At 40.1% G+C, this 14,292-nt stretch overlaps 1 protein-coding gene across 1 annotated transcript in view; it reads left to right on the top strand.

Moving 5' to 3' along the window:
• The window catches only part of LOC134528329 (serine/threonine-protein kinase pakG-like), an 80,874-nt gene that overhangs the window by 52,353 nt on the left and 14,229 nt on the right, over window positions 1-14,292 (top strand). Inside the window, exon 2 of the mRNA XM_063361865.1 lies at window positions 12,952-13,130. Within this exon, the coding sequence (XP_063217935.1) occupies window positions 12,952-13,130 (179 nt within the window). The remainder of the gene's footprint in view (window positions 1-12,951; window positions 13,131-14,292) is intronic.

Genomic DNA, 14,292 nt, shown 5'->3' on the forward strand with positions numbered 1-14,292 from the left:
TTTTTAAGTTGTAGGTTAATTTCAAAATCTAAAAATATATAAATTTAAATGATACAAGGGACATTGGGTTTACTAAATGTAGTTTATGTACGGTTTAAATTCTAATATTAATTTAATTATACAGTTAATCAAGCTAATTTCATTGTAATAGTAAAAAATGCTACCGATTCATATATGTTATATATAAGATTTATTGATTACTTATATATTTAACTACATAATTAGAGGAATTGTAACTAATATTTTTTGTAACCCAGTGAGACAAATAAACACGCACATACCGCGTAATAAATTTAAATCTTAGGTGAAGAAAAACATTTTGCATGTTTTTTTTTACCCTCACAGGTGTGTCGCTATGAAGTATCAGTTTATTCATTATTAATTTATGGACACTCGTTTCTTAATAAACGTTGGCGTTTTAATTATAAAATTAACTTTTGGTTTAAATTATTTGTGAACATGTGATTTTACTTTACTTTTTTAAAAGTAAAAATAAATCTAGGTACGTAGTACTATGAATAAAATCAATGGACTGAGACACCTAAATGTAGTTAATAATATTATATCATAAATTAATTCTAATAATTTATATTTGCAGAAAGCACAGTATGTACAATTTAATTATCTGTTATTTAAAAAAAAAAAAACTAAAAAAAAATTGGACTGATGTGGGTTCGAACCACATTCAAAATCACCCTTCTACCACTGCCATCGTGCCCTTCGCCACTACGCTACCGCAACTTCTACTAAAGTAATAGGAGATAATGGGAAATATAAAATGAAACGTATTTTCATAACGTATTTTAAAATTTCCGATTACTTCTTTCTGTGGCAATTTCAGCTTAACAAATATATTCCATAGTCGTTTTACTATTATAAAGTTTCATTTGGCATACCATTACATTTGTTACGTCCCTTAATGTTGACAATACAGACTATATACGGGGTTATATTGCAACACGTGGGTCCGCCATCTTGACGGCTCCAGCTCGTGGGTATAGCAGAAAAATAGAACACATTCTATTACGGTTTTGGCTAAGACTTCTGTTATGAAAACTTTTATACCCAGAGCCAGACCCCTTGGAAGGGTGCTGAAATGTTACCCACACGGGAGCAGGCGCGCTAGCATAAAAATTACATGAAAACTGCTAAGGAAATGGGTGTCGTGTGGGGCAGGCTTTAAGGCTCATCGGCTGTTCGGTGGGCGTGTGACAAATTATAACAAATAAAATCCAGTGAATATATTACTCTGCATATTGGGTTCGCTACGCGAGTCCCAGTCTAGCGACTTTGCCGTCAGCTGGACGCAAAACGAAAACAAATAAACAAATATCTAATCGAGACGTGGGGACGCGGGCGAGCCATCTCGTTTGACGCAGTTCAAGGGACAAGTTTGCTGGCGTGGAGACTCTGGGGCAGATGAAACGAGGTTATAAATAGTGGCGGGCGCTCCGAATAGTCGGGGCATGTTCTCCTTGGTGCTTCGTCAACTGAAATACATCTCCCTCCCCTGTAACCGCCCTCCCCTCTCTCCCCAACTCATCTACCGGCCGAGGGAGGCGCCATCCCGCTTCCATTTGCTAATGGAAAGGGCGAGACGAAGAAGAATTTCATTCGTCACAAAATGGAGGGCATTGCCGTCGTGACGCAGCCGCGCTGATCCCGAATGCTTCTTGTCAGGCTTGGACCAACATTGCATATAGCTAGAGACCGGAAAAATTGACGAATTCATTTCGCGATTGGCTCAAATACAAATAGTTATACCTCAGTGCTGCCTCTGGTATTGGCTCACAACTCACCTGGGTGACTCTGGGCCAATGAGAAACGCCCGACCAAAGCTTAATCGAATCACAGGCTGCTACGTTGGGACGTCTCACAAGAGACCAGCCAATGAGTGGGTGGCATTTGACCGAGTGTACGTAGAACTATGGAGTTCATCCTGCAGGTCATTGAACCCGCGAATTTTTCCGGTCCCTGCACATATAGCCCAAGCTACGATTGTTTCGCAGATTAATTGGGTTGCAAAGTAGACTGGAAGCACATAAAACATCTCCCTCGCGTTGATGATTGGACTGCAGAGCGCTTGACTACCCTGAGCCAGTTACGAACGAGGAGAAGAAGTGGATACCCAATCACGTGCAACTACGCCAAAGGACGTGTCTTCTCTGTCAACCAACGAGCGCTTCAGAAAGGCTTGATCACGTGTGAGCGAGTAGATTCTGGCCTGAAATTAAATTTATCCGCGAAGCATAACGATTTTTTTTTTATTCTCAAAGATTCCAATTCATAGCATTTATTATCTTTGAAAGATTTGTGCAATGGGAGTGCATGACTTGATGTAAGCTTTTGGACATACGCCATTGCTAAGCGCATGTATGTCTGTAGAAGAAAACTACAAAAAACCCAAAAGACAAAAACACAAATTAAGCAAAAAATTTCTGTTAACAGGATATAAGCACCACATAGCATTTATCTGTACGATCCACAGTTTACATATTAAAAAAAAGAATAACTTTAAAAGAATAATGTTCAGAGGACACATATTTTAATGGAGGAAAAAACAATTTCTTAAAAAATTCACAAAATGTAATCCCTTAGCTCCTTGCAGAAGTCAAATTATAAAATGAAAACATACTAATTATATTTAAAAAATATTATAATTTTTATCATTAGGTATTTAATTCATAATTAGTTATAAAATAAATATTGTATAATTACTTTAATGTGCGAATAACTGCGAGAGGGTTAGGAATCAACTCGCCCGCGTGATTTCATCGAGCGAGTACCGCAGCGAGCTTTAGGGCGAGCAGCGGACTGCGCTGTTCATCACAGTGGCCCTTATGGTTTCGGAGCCCCGCTGGACCCCGCCGAGTGCCTTCGAACGAGAGCCCTGTTTGTGAGTGGCGCCTAATGAAACCTCCTCCTCTGAATATTTTACCGCGAGAGGATCTCACTCGGGCGAGTGCTTCGCTTAATGGCCAATTTGTTTTCGTCTGGAAGGGCGTGTTCTCTCGGGGAAGCCTGCCGGGTGAAGGGGACCCCGCAACGTGGGGCCTCCTTTTGGACGTCTGCCCAGCTTCCGCTTCTGTGGCCGTAAACAGAAAAAACATTTCTCTACTTTTACAAAATATCCCTTTGTACAGCACGTGGCTGTGGTTAATTCTGCGTATATGAAATATGTTTTTACGAGGTAGTTCCGAGTACCTATTACGGAAATTGGCACATAATTTTATATTTTAATTGTATTTTTAAAACCATGGAAAATATAATCGAATATTAAAAAAAAAAAATACTTTTTTTTTGTTGCATCATGCTCATTGATGAGCGTAGTTAATACTGGAAAGATGTTCAGGGAACGGTTTTACAAATAACTTTTAACTCTTGGAGGTACCGGGTAAGAATCCGAACCCAGTATTACTATGAACACTATTTTGTAGTGATGGCGTACAAGGAAAATGTACAAATTAAAAAAAAATATCTGTGATTTTACGTGAATATTTCTGTTACATTTAAAAATAAAAATTAAAGTTTACCAACGGCCCGATAGGGCGGTTTTTTCCCTACGGACAGTCTTGTTTGTGCCTGATGACGGGAACTGGCAACTGTTTTGTCGTAGTACGCCTAGTGTGTTCTTCTGTGCTGTCGTCGTTACATGCTTGTTTAGTTTCATCGCTGTGTCGTCCAGGTTTGTTGTCTGTGTGCACTTACTGTTCTTGTTGAAAATGTCTCATTGTGTTAGTCCACTGTGTTTTGGTACTTTTTTTTTTTTTTCGTAATTAAATTCCTACCACGGAAGTTTCTGTGCTGACTGATGATTAAAGTTTGACATCAGCTGATTTAGGCATGTTTTCTGTGGGTTGTTGTTTTAATTTTTATTTCTTATTTTGCATTCATGAAATTTTTTCAATGATGATGACAAACCGTGCAAAACTGCAATGTCGTATGTACAGTGAATTTTATTAAATTTCCCTACGGAACTGTTCTTAGCCTCGCAGCTTCAGGATTCAGGAGGTGATGTGTCTACACATCTCAACGCTTTACGATCGCTGAGATAATTTTTGTTTAGTACTTGCACACCTAAATTGTCGCATGGATACAAGGCACCATGTTTAAAAGGAAGAGATAAGATCATAAAAACACGATATTTGTTGCAGTGGTTTTTATGCCTTTAAGAATTTTTTTTTAAGTTGTGCTTCTTTTGGCGCGTTATGAAAAAATGACGAAAGTGAATTTTTTTTTGCGGGGCACATGCTCCATGCATCGAAATTTTCACAGAATGAAAAAAAAAGCTTCATGCAAATTAAAATTATATATGTACTTTTAAATGTTACACTTTAGTGATTGATATTAAATACTGGTCCTTATCATTAAAACAATAATTGATTGTGTTTATTAGTGATATTACCTAATTGTCTTTATAAACTTGTTCACATGTATTTATATAAGTGAGGTTATGATCCCGTATTTATAATTTTTGCGTGATAATTTATTACATTATTATTTAATAAATAAATAAAAATAAACATTCAGCATATTTATCAATTTTTATAATTAATTAGATTTTTTGATTATATTACTAAATGTAATAAGTAATTTTATACGTATGTTTATATTAATATTGAATACTGAGAATTTATTTATTTTTTAATTTGATTAGAATTTATTTATTTTTTAATTTGATTGAATTTATTCTTTAACAACCGTATTTATAATATCACTACATTAATTTTATTATTTTAATTCCATTAATTATTTATGGAAAATTAAAGTTACTTTTTTATTACGCCAAGTATAACTTATAACGAGCGTAAATATGTACACGTGCCCATTTTTTTATCGATTATTATTGAAAAATTGCTTTCTGAAGCAGAGATCACAAATAAATATATTTATTAAGCCCATTGCTTTGTGCCTATTGACAGTATCATCACACTTGTAGCCATTCCCAAACATGACTTCAATACTTAAAGCCGTTGACTGACACGGAAAACTAATTTTTGCAGCCTGCTACTATAAACTTCAGGCATTCCACTAAGATGTATATTAAACTTTAACGAAGCCAAATAATATATTGTAGAATACAGCATCGGAAACCCTGGCCTATTAACATGTGCGAAACACGAGACGCGCTCCTAGCGGCGAGAGCTGTAAGCATACGCGCGAAATTCAAATTTGTGATCGTTTTAATGGGTGACTTAGGCACGGCTTTTCCTAAATTATGAAGGAAAAAACCGTTCTTGTGAAAATAATGCTATTATGTATTTTTCCGGGATTACTCCAAAGTTCGTAAAATGTATTCATGCTTCAAAATTATATATAAAATACTTAAATATTTATTAAAATTAAAGAAAACATTAAAAAAATCTCTTTCTATCAACATTGCCTACAACGCTAGGTACAGCTCATGCCGTCGCGGATTTTCGACGACTTTCCTATATGTATTAACCTACTACAATATTTGGCCAAAATTTAAAAATCGAACGATGGCCATAAAACAGTGATCCCAAGAAGGCGTATTCAAGTTCCTATCCCGTCTCGTTAAAAAAACTTTAACATTAGAAACAAATTTTAATAAATTTTGCCAAGTCAAAACTTTAGAAACACAGTTCTTACATAAAATAGAAACATTGTTTAGGTAACAATTTGAAATTATTTATTCGTCTGGGAAATATTGAGTAATAGACAGTATACATACATGAAAGTTTTGCTTCTGTTTTAATTCGAGATTAATAAAACCGTGCCTTTGTCCGGACTAGTTGTCAACTCAGCGTGTATCCTTGCGCCGTTCTTCAGGACTGGTGTCTCAGGGCGTTTCGCCTACGTACCTCGAGGAGAGCACATTTTTTATTCACTCGTATTGCAATTATCACACCAGTTATAACTGCAACTGACATGTAACACCACGTGTATGATTTCAGTGCTCGCGATTGCAGAACTGACAAGAAAACTGGGGAGTAAACCAATTTAAAAAAAAACCTGGTGGTTCACGCGGAGTTCACGTGCAGCCCGGCAATGCTCCGAATCTACCCCTTCGGAAACCACCTTAATCTTGGAGGCCATGTTACCTTCAGTTCTTGTGCACAACCGCGCGACATGAAACACTATAAATCCAAAAGGAGAATTTTTAAAATTTTTTTTTAATAATGTTTATCATATAAACTGCATTTACAAAGGAAATGAAATACTTATTTCAAAAGCCATATAAATTTAAAAGTTGCTGTTTAAATGATTCGTTTATACATTGAGATACTCTCACACGAAGGTGGTTTCACATTGATTAGGTGTGTGAGAGGCAAAGTTTCCATTAAAACGTATGTATTGGCAGATTAATTTGCATTGTTTTTTTACATGGGGAATAAATCAGTCGTTTTAATAGGAGGTGGAATATACTTACGTAAACATGTATTAAGTGTCAGGGCAGTTTCGTGTGGGAAGCGTAGTCCATGCGGCGGAGCGCGCCGCTGCGATCCGCCGCTCCCATCGCAGGCACCTGGCTACAGCCCCTGGCATCCCCGGGTGCGCCTGATCGATAGCCCACCCGCCCGGCCGACATGACACGCTGGTCGCCCCCCTTCCTCCCCTCGCAGGGGCGGGGCCGTGACGTCACTGGTAGCGTACACCGCCCCCATTGAACCGCATCATCCCCCCATCCCGTCCCTCCCACCATCCAGGCTCGCTTCATTTTCTTTTATGTACGTTTATTACAATTTGTTGTTGCGTCAGAAGTTTTCTCAACCAGATATTCGCTAAACTGTCATTTCCAAGATAAACAAGATTACATAAGTGGTTATAAGTAGAGACCGGAAAAATTCGCGAATTCGTTTCGCGGTAGGCTAAAATACAAATAGTTATACCTCAGTTCTGCCTCTGCCATTGGCTCACAACTCACCTGGATGACTCTGAGCCAATGAGAAACGTCCGACCAAAGCTTTATCGAATCCCAGGCTGCTACGTTGGGACGTCTCACAAGACAGCAGACAATGAGTGGGTGAAATTTGACCGAGTGTACGTAGAACTATGGAGTTCATCCTGTAGGTCATTGAACCCGCGAATTTTTCCTGTCCCTAGTTATAAGTATGACGTTTTTACTTCTGTGTCAAACCATTTAGTAAATATATTTGTTTAGGAAAGTTGAGGCACACAATAATTGCAAGAGATTTAGTGGTGAATGTAAATGATATGATTAAGTAATAGTAATGACAGTAACATGAAGTAACTAGTATGACGGGCCAGACCGAGCCTGTAATGCCACCGCCTACCCGCGCACACACACGGTGTGCAGAGCTCCAGAAGAAACCACGCAATTTGAAAACTGCCCATGTTGTCCGAGTGGGGTCTGTCTCCGAGGGTGTATTAGCATTTCTGTTTCCGGTTTCGTTTCCATTCCGCAGTTTTGACGTGACAACGTCTAATAAATCGACGAACGCCGGCTGCACGCACGAAAAAAATGTCCCGTTACGCGCATTGTCCCGTTACGCTCATTGTACGCTTGCGCCGCATCTATCTCTCTTCCACTCGACTGGAACAACCATCGGATTGACTTTTTCGAGGCACATTTAACTTGAAACACTCCCATTCGTTTCCTACTTTTCCTATCATCGTCCTATCCTTAACAGAATAACACAGATTGGAAGAAGTTAAATAGCAAACATGTATAAATGTTATAGTTAAAATAATCTCTTCGTTAAAGTAATAAACATGTTTGAATTAATGAGTGCAAATAAAAGTAAATTTATCAATTGAATTGTAGATTTCATTTCACTCCTTCGTTGTATCCATACAAAATAGTGATAATTCAATAAAAATGATTCATCTTTATTCATAAAAGTATGCAATAATTTCATCAATGTTTTGTTATGACGTTGTCACGTTAAACTATCGTCCGTAAACCGACTTTGCAGACAACCAATTTTTTTTTTAAATTAAAATTTTGGCAATTTAAATTACACAAGATCGCAACCCTTTTCATTTATGTTTTACGGTGAATCCCTCGACTGTATTGTAGGTCATTTTTATTTTGTTATCGTTGTCAGTATTCGTTAGTGAGTACGCAGAAGCGCATTGCTGTAGTCCGTGTTGTTAAAGTGAATTTATATTGTAATGTCCTCAAAAGAGGTAGATTTGCATCATCAACTGTTGTTGGCCTATAAAAGCACTCATGCTGACGTGTTAAGAAGGGGGAGGGGGCTACAGAAAAATGTTACGGCGAGTTACATGGGTGGGAGGGTAAAAAAAAATCTTCAAAAATTGCGTTACGTAACACTTGAACGCCCCCTAAGGCTCCAAGCGCGACGCTTACCGACGGTTTCCTCAATGCTCCTCCGATACTCGTATTTGACATGTTATTTGGAAAACACACTTATAAGTTTGACACATCTTTTAAAAATTCATAATTTATTTTAATAATAAATAATTTAAATAATACTGTTTGGGTACTTGCACGAGACACATTTTTGACGTGACGTCTAATAAATCGATGAACGCCGGCTGCACGCACGAAAAAGTGTCCCGTTACGCACATTGTTCCGTTACGCTGTGTACCGTTAGGCTCATTGTACGCTTGCGCCGCATCTATCTCTCTTCCACTCGACTGTTTATAAAGTGAAGTGAAAAGTTAATGTGGTTTTCATTGCTTATTACAACAACAATTTCGGCAATAAAGGTTAATTATTCTTGCATTATAAAAATCTGATTACTAATATAATTTCAAGTATTTATTCTTCCATTATTAAAATAAAAATGATTCAATTTTATTCATAAAGTATGCAATCATTTCATCAATGTTTTGTTATGACGTCACGTTAAACTATCGTCCGTAAACCGACTTTACAAACAACCAATTTTTTTTAAAATATCTGCTGCACTATCCCAGTGATTTATATCTCGAGATGGGACTACAGAGCCCACTTAAGTCCTGGGTACGACTCAGGGTCGGGTCGACGATGTTTTCGATGTCGAGGCGCGGGCCTGAGTCTTGCATGCTCCCTCCAGCTTGGTCGAGGCGGTTGTACACTCTCGGCGAGACAGGTCGGGACAGGTCGAGGGCGAGTGTGTACATGGTAGCGCTCGTCCTGTCTCGCCTCGCCCTTGCCCCCTCCCCCCCCCCCTCCTCCACCCCCGAGTCAGAGGGTCTGACAGAGAGCTCCCCAGTACTCTCTCTCTCTCTATTCCTAGTCGTGCTCCCGTCTTTGCTTAGTGATTTGTAGAGACATGCAAAATTCGCGGATTCATTTCGCGATAGGCTAGCATCAAAACAACTACACCATCGTACCGCTTCTGCGATTGGCCCACATTTTATCCGGGGAACTGTGAGCCAATGGGAAACACTAAACCAAGAAAGTGCCGAATTACGGACAGCCTAGTTCAGATGTCTCACGCGTCAGTAGCCAATGAACGGTTGTCATTTCCGCGAGTATTTAAAGGACTGTGGAGTCTATCCTAGAGGTCAATGAATCCGCGAATTTTGCAGGTCTCTAGACTGATTTGTTTTTGTGTTCTGTTGTACCCAGTGATAACGTCGTGGTCAAATGAGGATGGGATTAAATTTCTTTGAAAAATCTATCAAGCGGAACCCATTATGGGATCCCTAGCCACAGATTCAAGGATAAAAAAAAATTATGATGCATGGGTTCGCATCAGTGAGCAAGCCGGAATTTCTGTTCCTGAATTGAAAAAGAAAAAGGATTCACTCGTGGCGACTCACAGCGAGAGCACTCGGCCGAGAGTGTACAGCCGCCTTCAGGGTCGCGGGGGGGGGGGGGGGGGGGGGGGGGCGTGCTTGCGTGTGCTTGTCCCGGAAGTCACGTGTCAAGCGAAGAGCGCAGGCGCGTGAGAAAACCAATCCGCGCGCTTCTCGCGGTCCAGTCAGCAGTGCCTGATCTCAAAACACGACCTGTTTGTCACCGTTTCCCCCCCTCCCCCACGTCCGATAACGTAGCCTTGAGTTTGAAGTAACGTCGCCATTTTTTTTAAAAAAGCGTTTTGCAGGTTATTTTGGATATCGTTATGTCAGGTTTAATAATTTTTTTCACCTGATATGTGACTTGTAACATCTGACCTCGGTAACAAGAAAATTCATGTGTTCTCACGTTGCTAATACACCTGTGATAAGAAACTCGGACACGAAAGTTATCGTAGTATTCTTTGAAATAATGCTGAGCATAATACATATACGCAAATTGCGTTATTACTGAAATTTCTGGACGCGAATCATACGTAGTTTCCGCACCCGCTGCTAGAATTCTCTGCCGGAGCGGCTACGTCGACTATGGAATCATTCGATTTGAATATAAAATTTTTAAACTATATGATGAAAAGGTTACGATAAAAGTGAAAACGACTCGAAAAAATACCAAATTCCGGTTTTGGACCTGATTTTCGACAAGGAACTTTATTGAAATACTGTCCACCTTGTTGATACGATAAATTTTACCTTTGTCTTTGTGATCTTTGGTTTACCCCATCCGCCACAGATGGAAGAACCGTGGTTTCACATTTCCGTTCCATGCGACTTCCGTTCCATTCGCGAAACTACCCTAACCAAATGTTACACATAAAAAAAAATGTTTTAGCAGGCTTATTATCAAAATTTAACAAAAACATTACGAAGCAAGGGTAGAAAATTAAGTTAAGTTGTTATTAATTCATGTTTAATATTGAGTTAGTTTTTTTTATTGTAAGATTGAAGTTTTTTTTCCTAGGATTTTTTTAGCAATAAAAAATTTCGTAGCTTATTTAGCCCTAATTATTATTTGGCCAAAAATTGTAATTGCCCAATTTCTCAAGTACGCCACGAGGGTGAGCAGTCGTATGCGCGAGTGGGTGACTGCGAGCTTGACTCCGGTCCCAACTGGAAGTCACGCGCGTATCTCGTCGCTCGCCCGGCTGATGACTCCCTTATCTTATCTGGCGCGTCGGTCCGTGTGCTGTGGGGGGCGTGCAGGTGCGAAGGCCAGGCCACCGCCGTCTAACAGGAGCGTAGAAGCACTTGATTTCTGTTGGCCGAAGGGAGGGGCGGATACAACCGCGTTTTCCCGTTGTTTGCTTTCAAATTCTTTCCATATGGTGTTGTTGGAATGGTATTAAGTAGTTAGATATAGGGGCTCCGGGGACAGCGGATTGTAGATGAGGATTCAGGATCCGTGACCTTTGACCTCTGACGTCATGGTTTTGACCTCTGGCGTCACTTCCGGCCGCCATCTTGGATTACATCATTTCCGGCCACCATCTTTGATTACGTCATTTCCGGTCGCCATATTTGATTGCGAAAATTCTTGGAAATGACGTAATAAAATATGGCGACCGGAAATGACGTAATCCAAGATGGTGGCCGGAAATGACGCCAGAGGTCCTGAATCCACAATCCACTGTCCCCGGAGCCCCTATATTTAACTACTGTAATATATTTTTATTAGGATTTCGTCCCGGTGGAGGGGGGGGGGAGTAGTGATATATATACCTCCCCCTCCTTGAGTACATCCTTGGACCCTTGGACCACGTTGCGCGGATCTACCTATCGCTCTCACACGCGGTTGAACTAGAGCGGTCGCCAGTTTCTACTCGGTGATTTCTTCTCGATCAGTTGCTTGCATGTTCTATTTTTGATGTGTTTACTTAGTGTACACTTGAGAGACATGTACGGTGCGGTCGAAAGAAAAATTCGGCCCAAAAAAAACGCAGTGGAAGTTGTAGCCGCAACGGATTTACAACACGATGTTTTTGTTTTTTTATTTTCTCGTGATTACTTTTAGTTAACGGCTATTTATTAACAATTAACTCTTTACCTCTCTAGTGTATGTTGCTCTCTCACAAATATTTTAAATTGATATTTCTAAATGTGGTATGTATAGTGAGTTAAATATGTCGTGCAAGTGTGTGTAATATCTATCACTTGTGGGAATTTTTACAGCCATTACATTACACTTAGTACATGTCCGTAAAAAAAATATTTTTGACATAACATACGCGAGAATGGTAGGGTGTAAAATTTACAGAAATTACTAGCCCCTAACTTATATTAATGACGAGAAAATGAAAGCAAAAATCCACATGACGTGTGAAACCCAGCCTTGAAGCAATACACAGGCATAGCACCGGAAGAATGTTTTACAACCTGACCCCACACTACACTGTATAAAGGATATTACTAGACGATAGGGAAGCGAAATGCTTACACATATGGATATAACGGACTTTTGATATTTCGTTTGAACTATATCGATACGATTAAAAAAAAATCGATGTTTCGGGTGATCACAATACTGAAATTTTTCTCGTATTATATATAATTTTATTATGTAATATTAAGTTATTGATATATGTAAGCTTTTATAATGTAATTACCTAAAACTAGTTTGGGTCTCCTTAGCAAAAAAAAAATCTGCTTTTTTACAATTTTTAATTTTTTTATTATTTTGTAAAGGTTTTAGTGAAAAAAAAATTTGGTATTTCTATATAAAAAAAATATGTGAGTTTCAGTACTCGCCAGAGACGCGTAACATCTAACCTCGGTATGTGTTTTCTTGTTGCAAATACTCTTATACGAAACTCGGACACGAAAACTTAACGTACAAATCTTAAAAATAATACTGAGCGCGATAAATAGGCTATACACAAATGTATTTTTTTTTTCCAGACTAAATTTCTGGACGCGAATCACAGGTAGTTTCCATACCCGCCGCTAGAATTCGCTGCCGGAGCAGAGACGTCGACTATCGAATCTTTCGATTTGCAGAGCGCAGTTTTAAAGTGTATAATGAATAGGTTCCGATAAAAAAAAAAGGGGTTTTGGACCTGGTTTTTTATTTCGACAGTTGATACCATTAAAGTTTCGCTTTGGTCTTAGTGAGCTTTGGTTCGCGCCATCCGCCACAGGTGGCAGCACCGAGCTAGGATGTATCGATGGTGAAGTATCGATTGTTTGTGGAGCGGAGTGTGTGTTGTGTTGGGCAGGCGCCTCGCCCCCGGGCGCCAGGGACACTGAGCGGGACGACGAGACGTCCGGCGGCGGCGCGGACAGACCGGCGGCGGCGCCGGCGGCGGTGGGGGCGGGGCCCGAGGTTCCCGACATGCTGAGCGGCGCCGCCGTCAACCGGACCTTCCTGCACAAGGCCGACAGCGACGGCGACGAGGTGAGTCTTCAAGAGCAGCCGGCGTCGGCAAGCCTGCGAGTTATAACCTGCACAACAATCACCGACTAGTGTGCTGTGTTTAGCCAGGGAAATATTGTATAGTTAGGTCAGAAAAACATAAATGCTATGTAGAAGGCAATTAAGGTATATGTTAGGTTAGGAAAACATAAATGCTATGTAGAAGGCAAGGGAGGTTTATGTTAGGTTAGGAAAACATAAATGCTATGTAGAAGGCAATGAAGGTATATGTTACGTCAGGAAAACATAAATGCTATGTAGAAGGCAAGGGTGGTATATGTTTAGGAAAATACCTTAGGTTAATTTAAAACACTTGCATTGCAGCACACTCACAAGCACAAAAACAACACGTCTAACTGGCAGGGAGTTTTTTTTATATCCCCCCCCCCCCCGCAGTGCATTAATACGTAAAAATAAATTAAGCCTTGCACAATGAAATTCGCCCTAAAGTAAACTTTCAGGCTCAGTGTGCCGAATTATCCCGCAAGAACACTCACACCGCCCGTCGAGCCAAGCGATTCTAACAAACGTGGTGGGGGGTTCACCTTGAAACATATTTGCGCACAGAGCGACTTACAGGAACTTCGGTTTTCTGGTCTCCGCACACTTTAAATTCCCCCCCCCCCTCCCCCCCACACACACACACACACACACACCGGATGGCAGATGACGGAGCGGTGACAGCGGACGGGGTGGGAAGCTGGTGAAAAAAAAGGGGGGGGGGGGGGGTGAACGACCCCTTGGCGAGCGATAGCGGGCGACGAGCGGGCGTCGTGTGCGGAGACTGGTGTGTCTGGGACGGTGTCGCGGTACAGACTAGTGAGTAGTGCGAGGCAGTGTGTTGGGACAGAGGCGCGAGATAAGACACGGGCAGTAAGGAGAGCCACTGTCAAGCCGAGCTACAGTGGGGAAGATAATTAGAGTGGAATTACGAAGGTGTGATTAATTTTTGGACGGACATTTCGATTGCTGTAATTTATAGAATATAAATATATATATATATATAAAATTACGAAGGTGTGATTAATTTTTGGACAGACATTTCGATTGCTGTAATTTAAATAATAAATTATATATATATATATAAACTGCACTAAATTAACTGGGCTAGCCCTCCGGACCTGTATTCTTACACTCGTAAAAT

Source organism: Bacillus rossius, chromosome 1 (genome assembly GCF_032445375.1).
Source record: "Bacillus rossius redtenbacheri isolate Brsri chromosome 1, Brsri_v3, whole genome shotgun sequence".
In the NCBI taxonomy this organism is placed as follows: Eukaryota; Metazoa; Arthropoda; class Insecta; order Phasmatodea; family Bacillidae; genus Bacillus; species Bacillus rossius.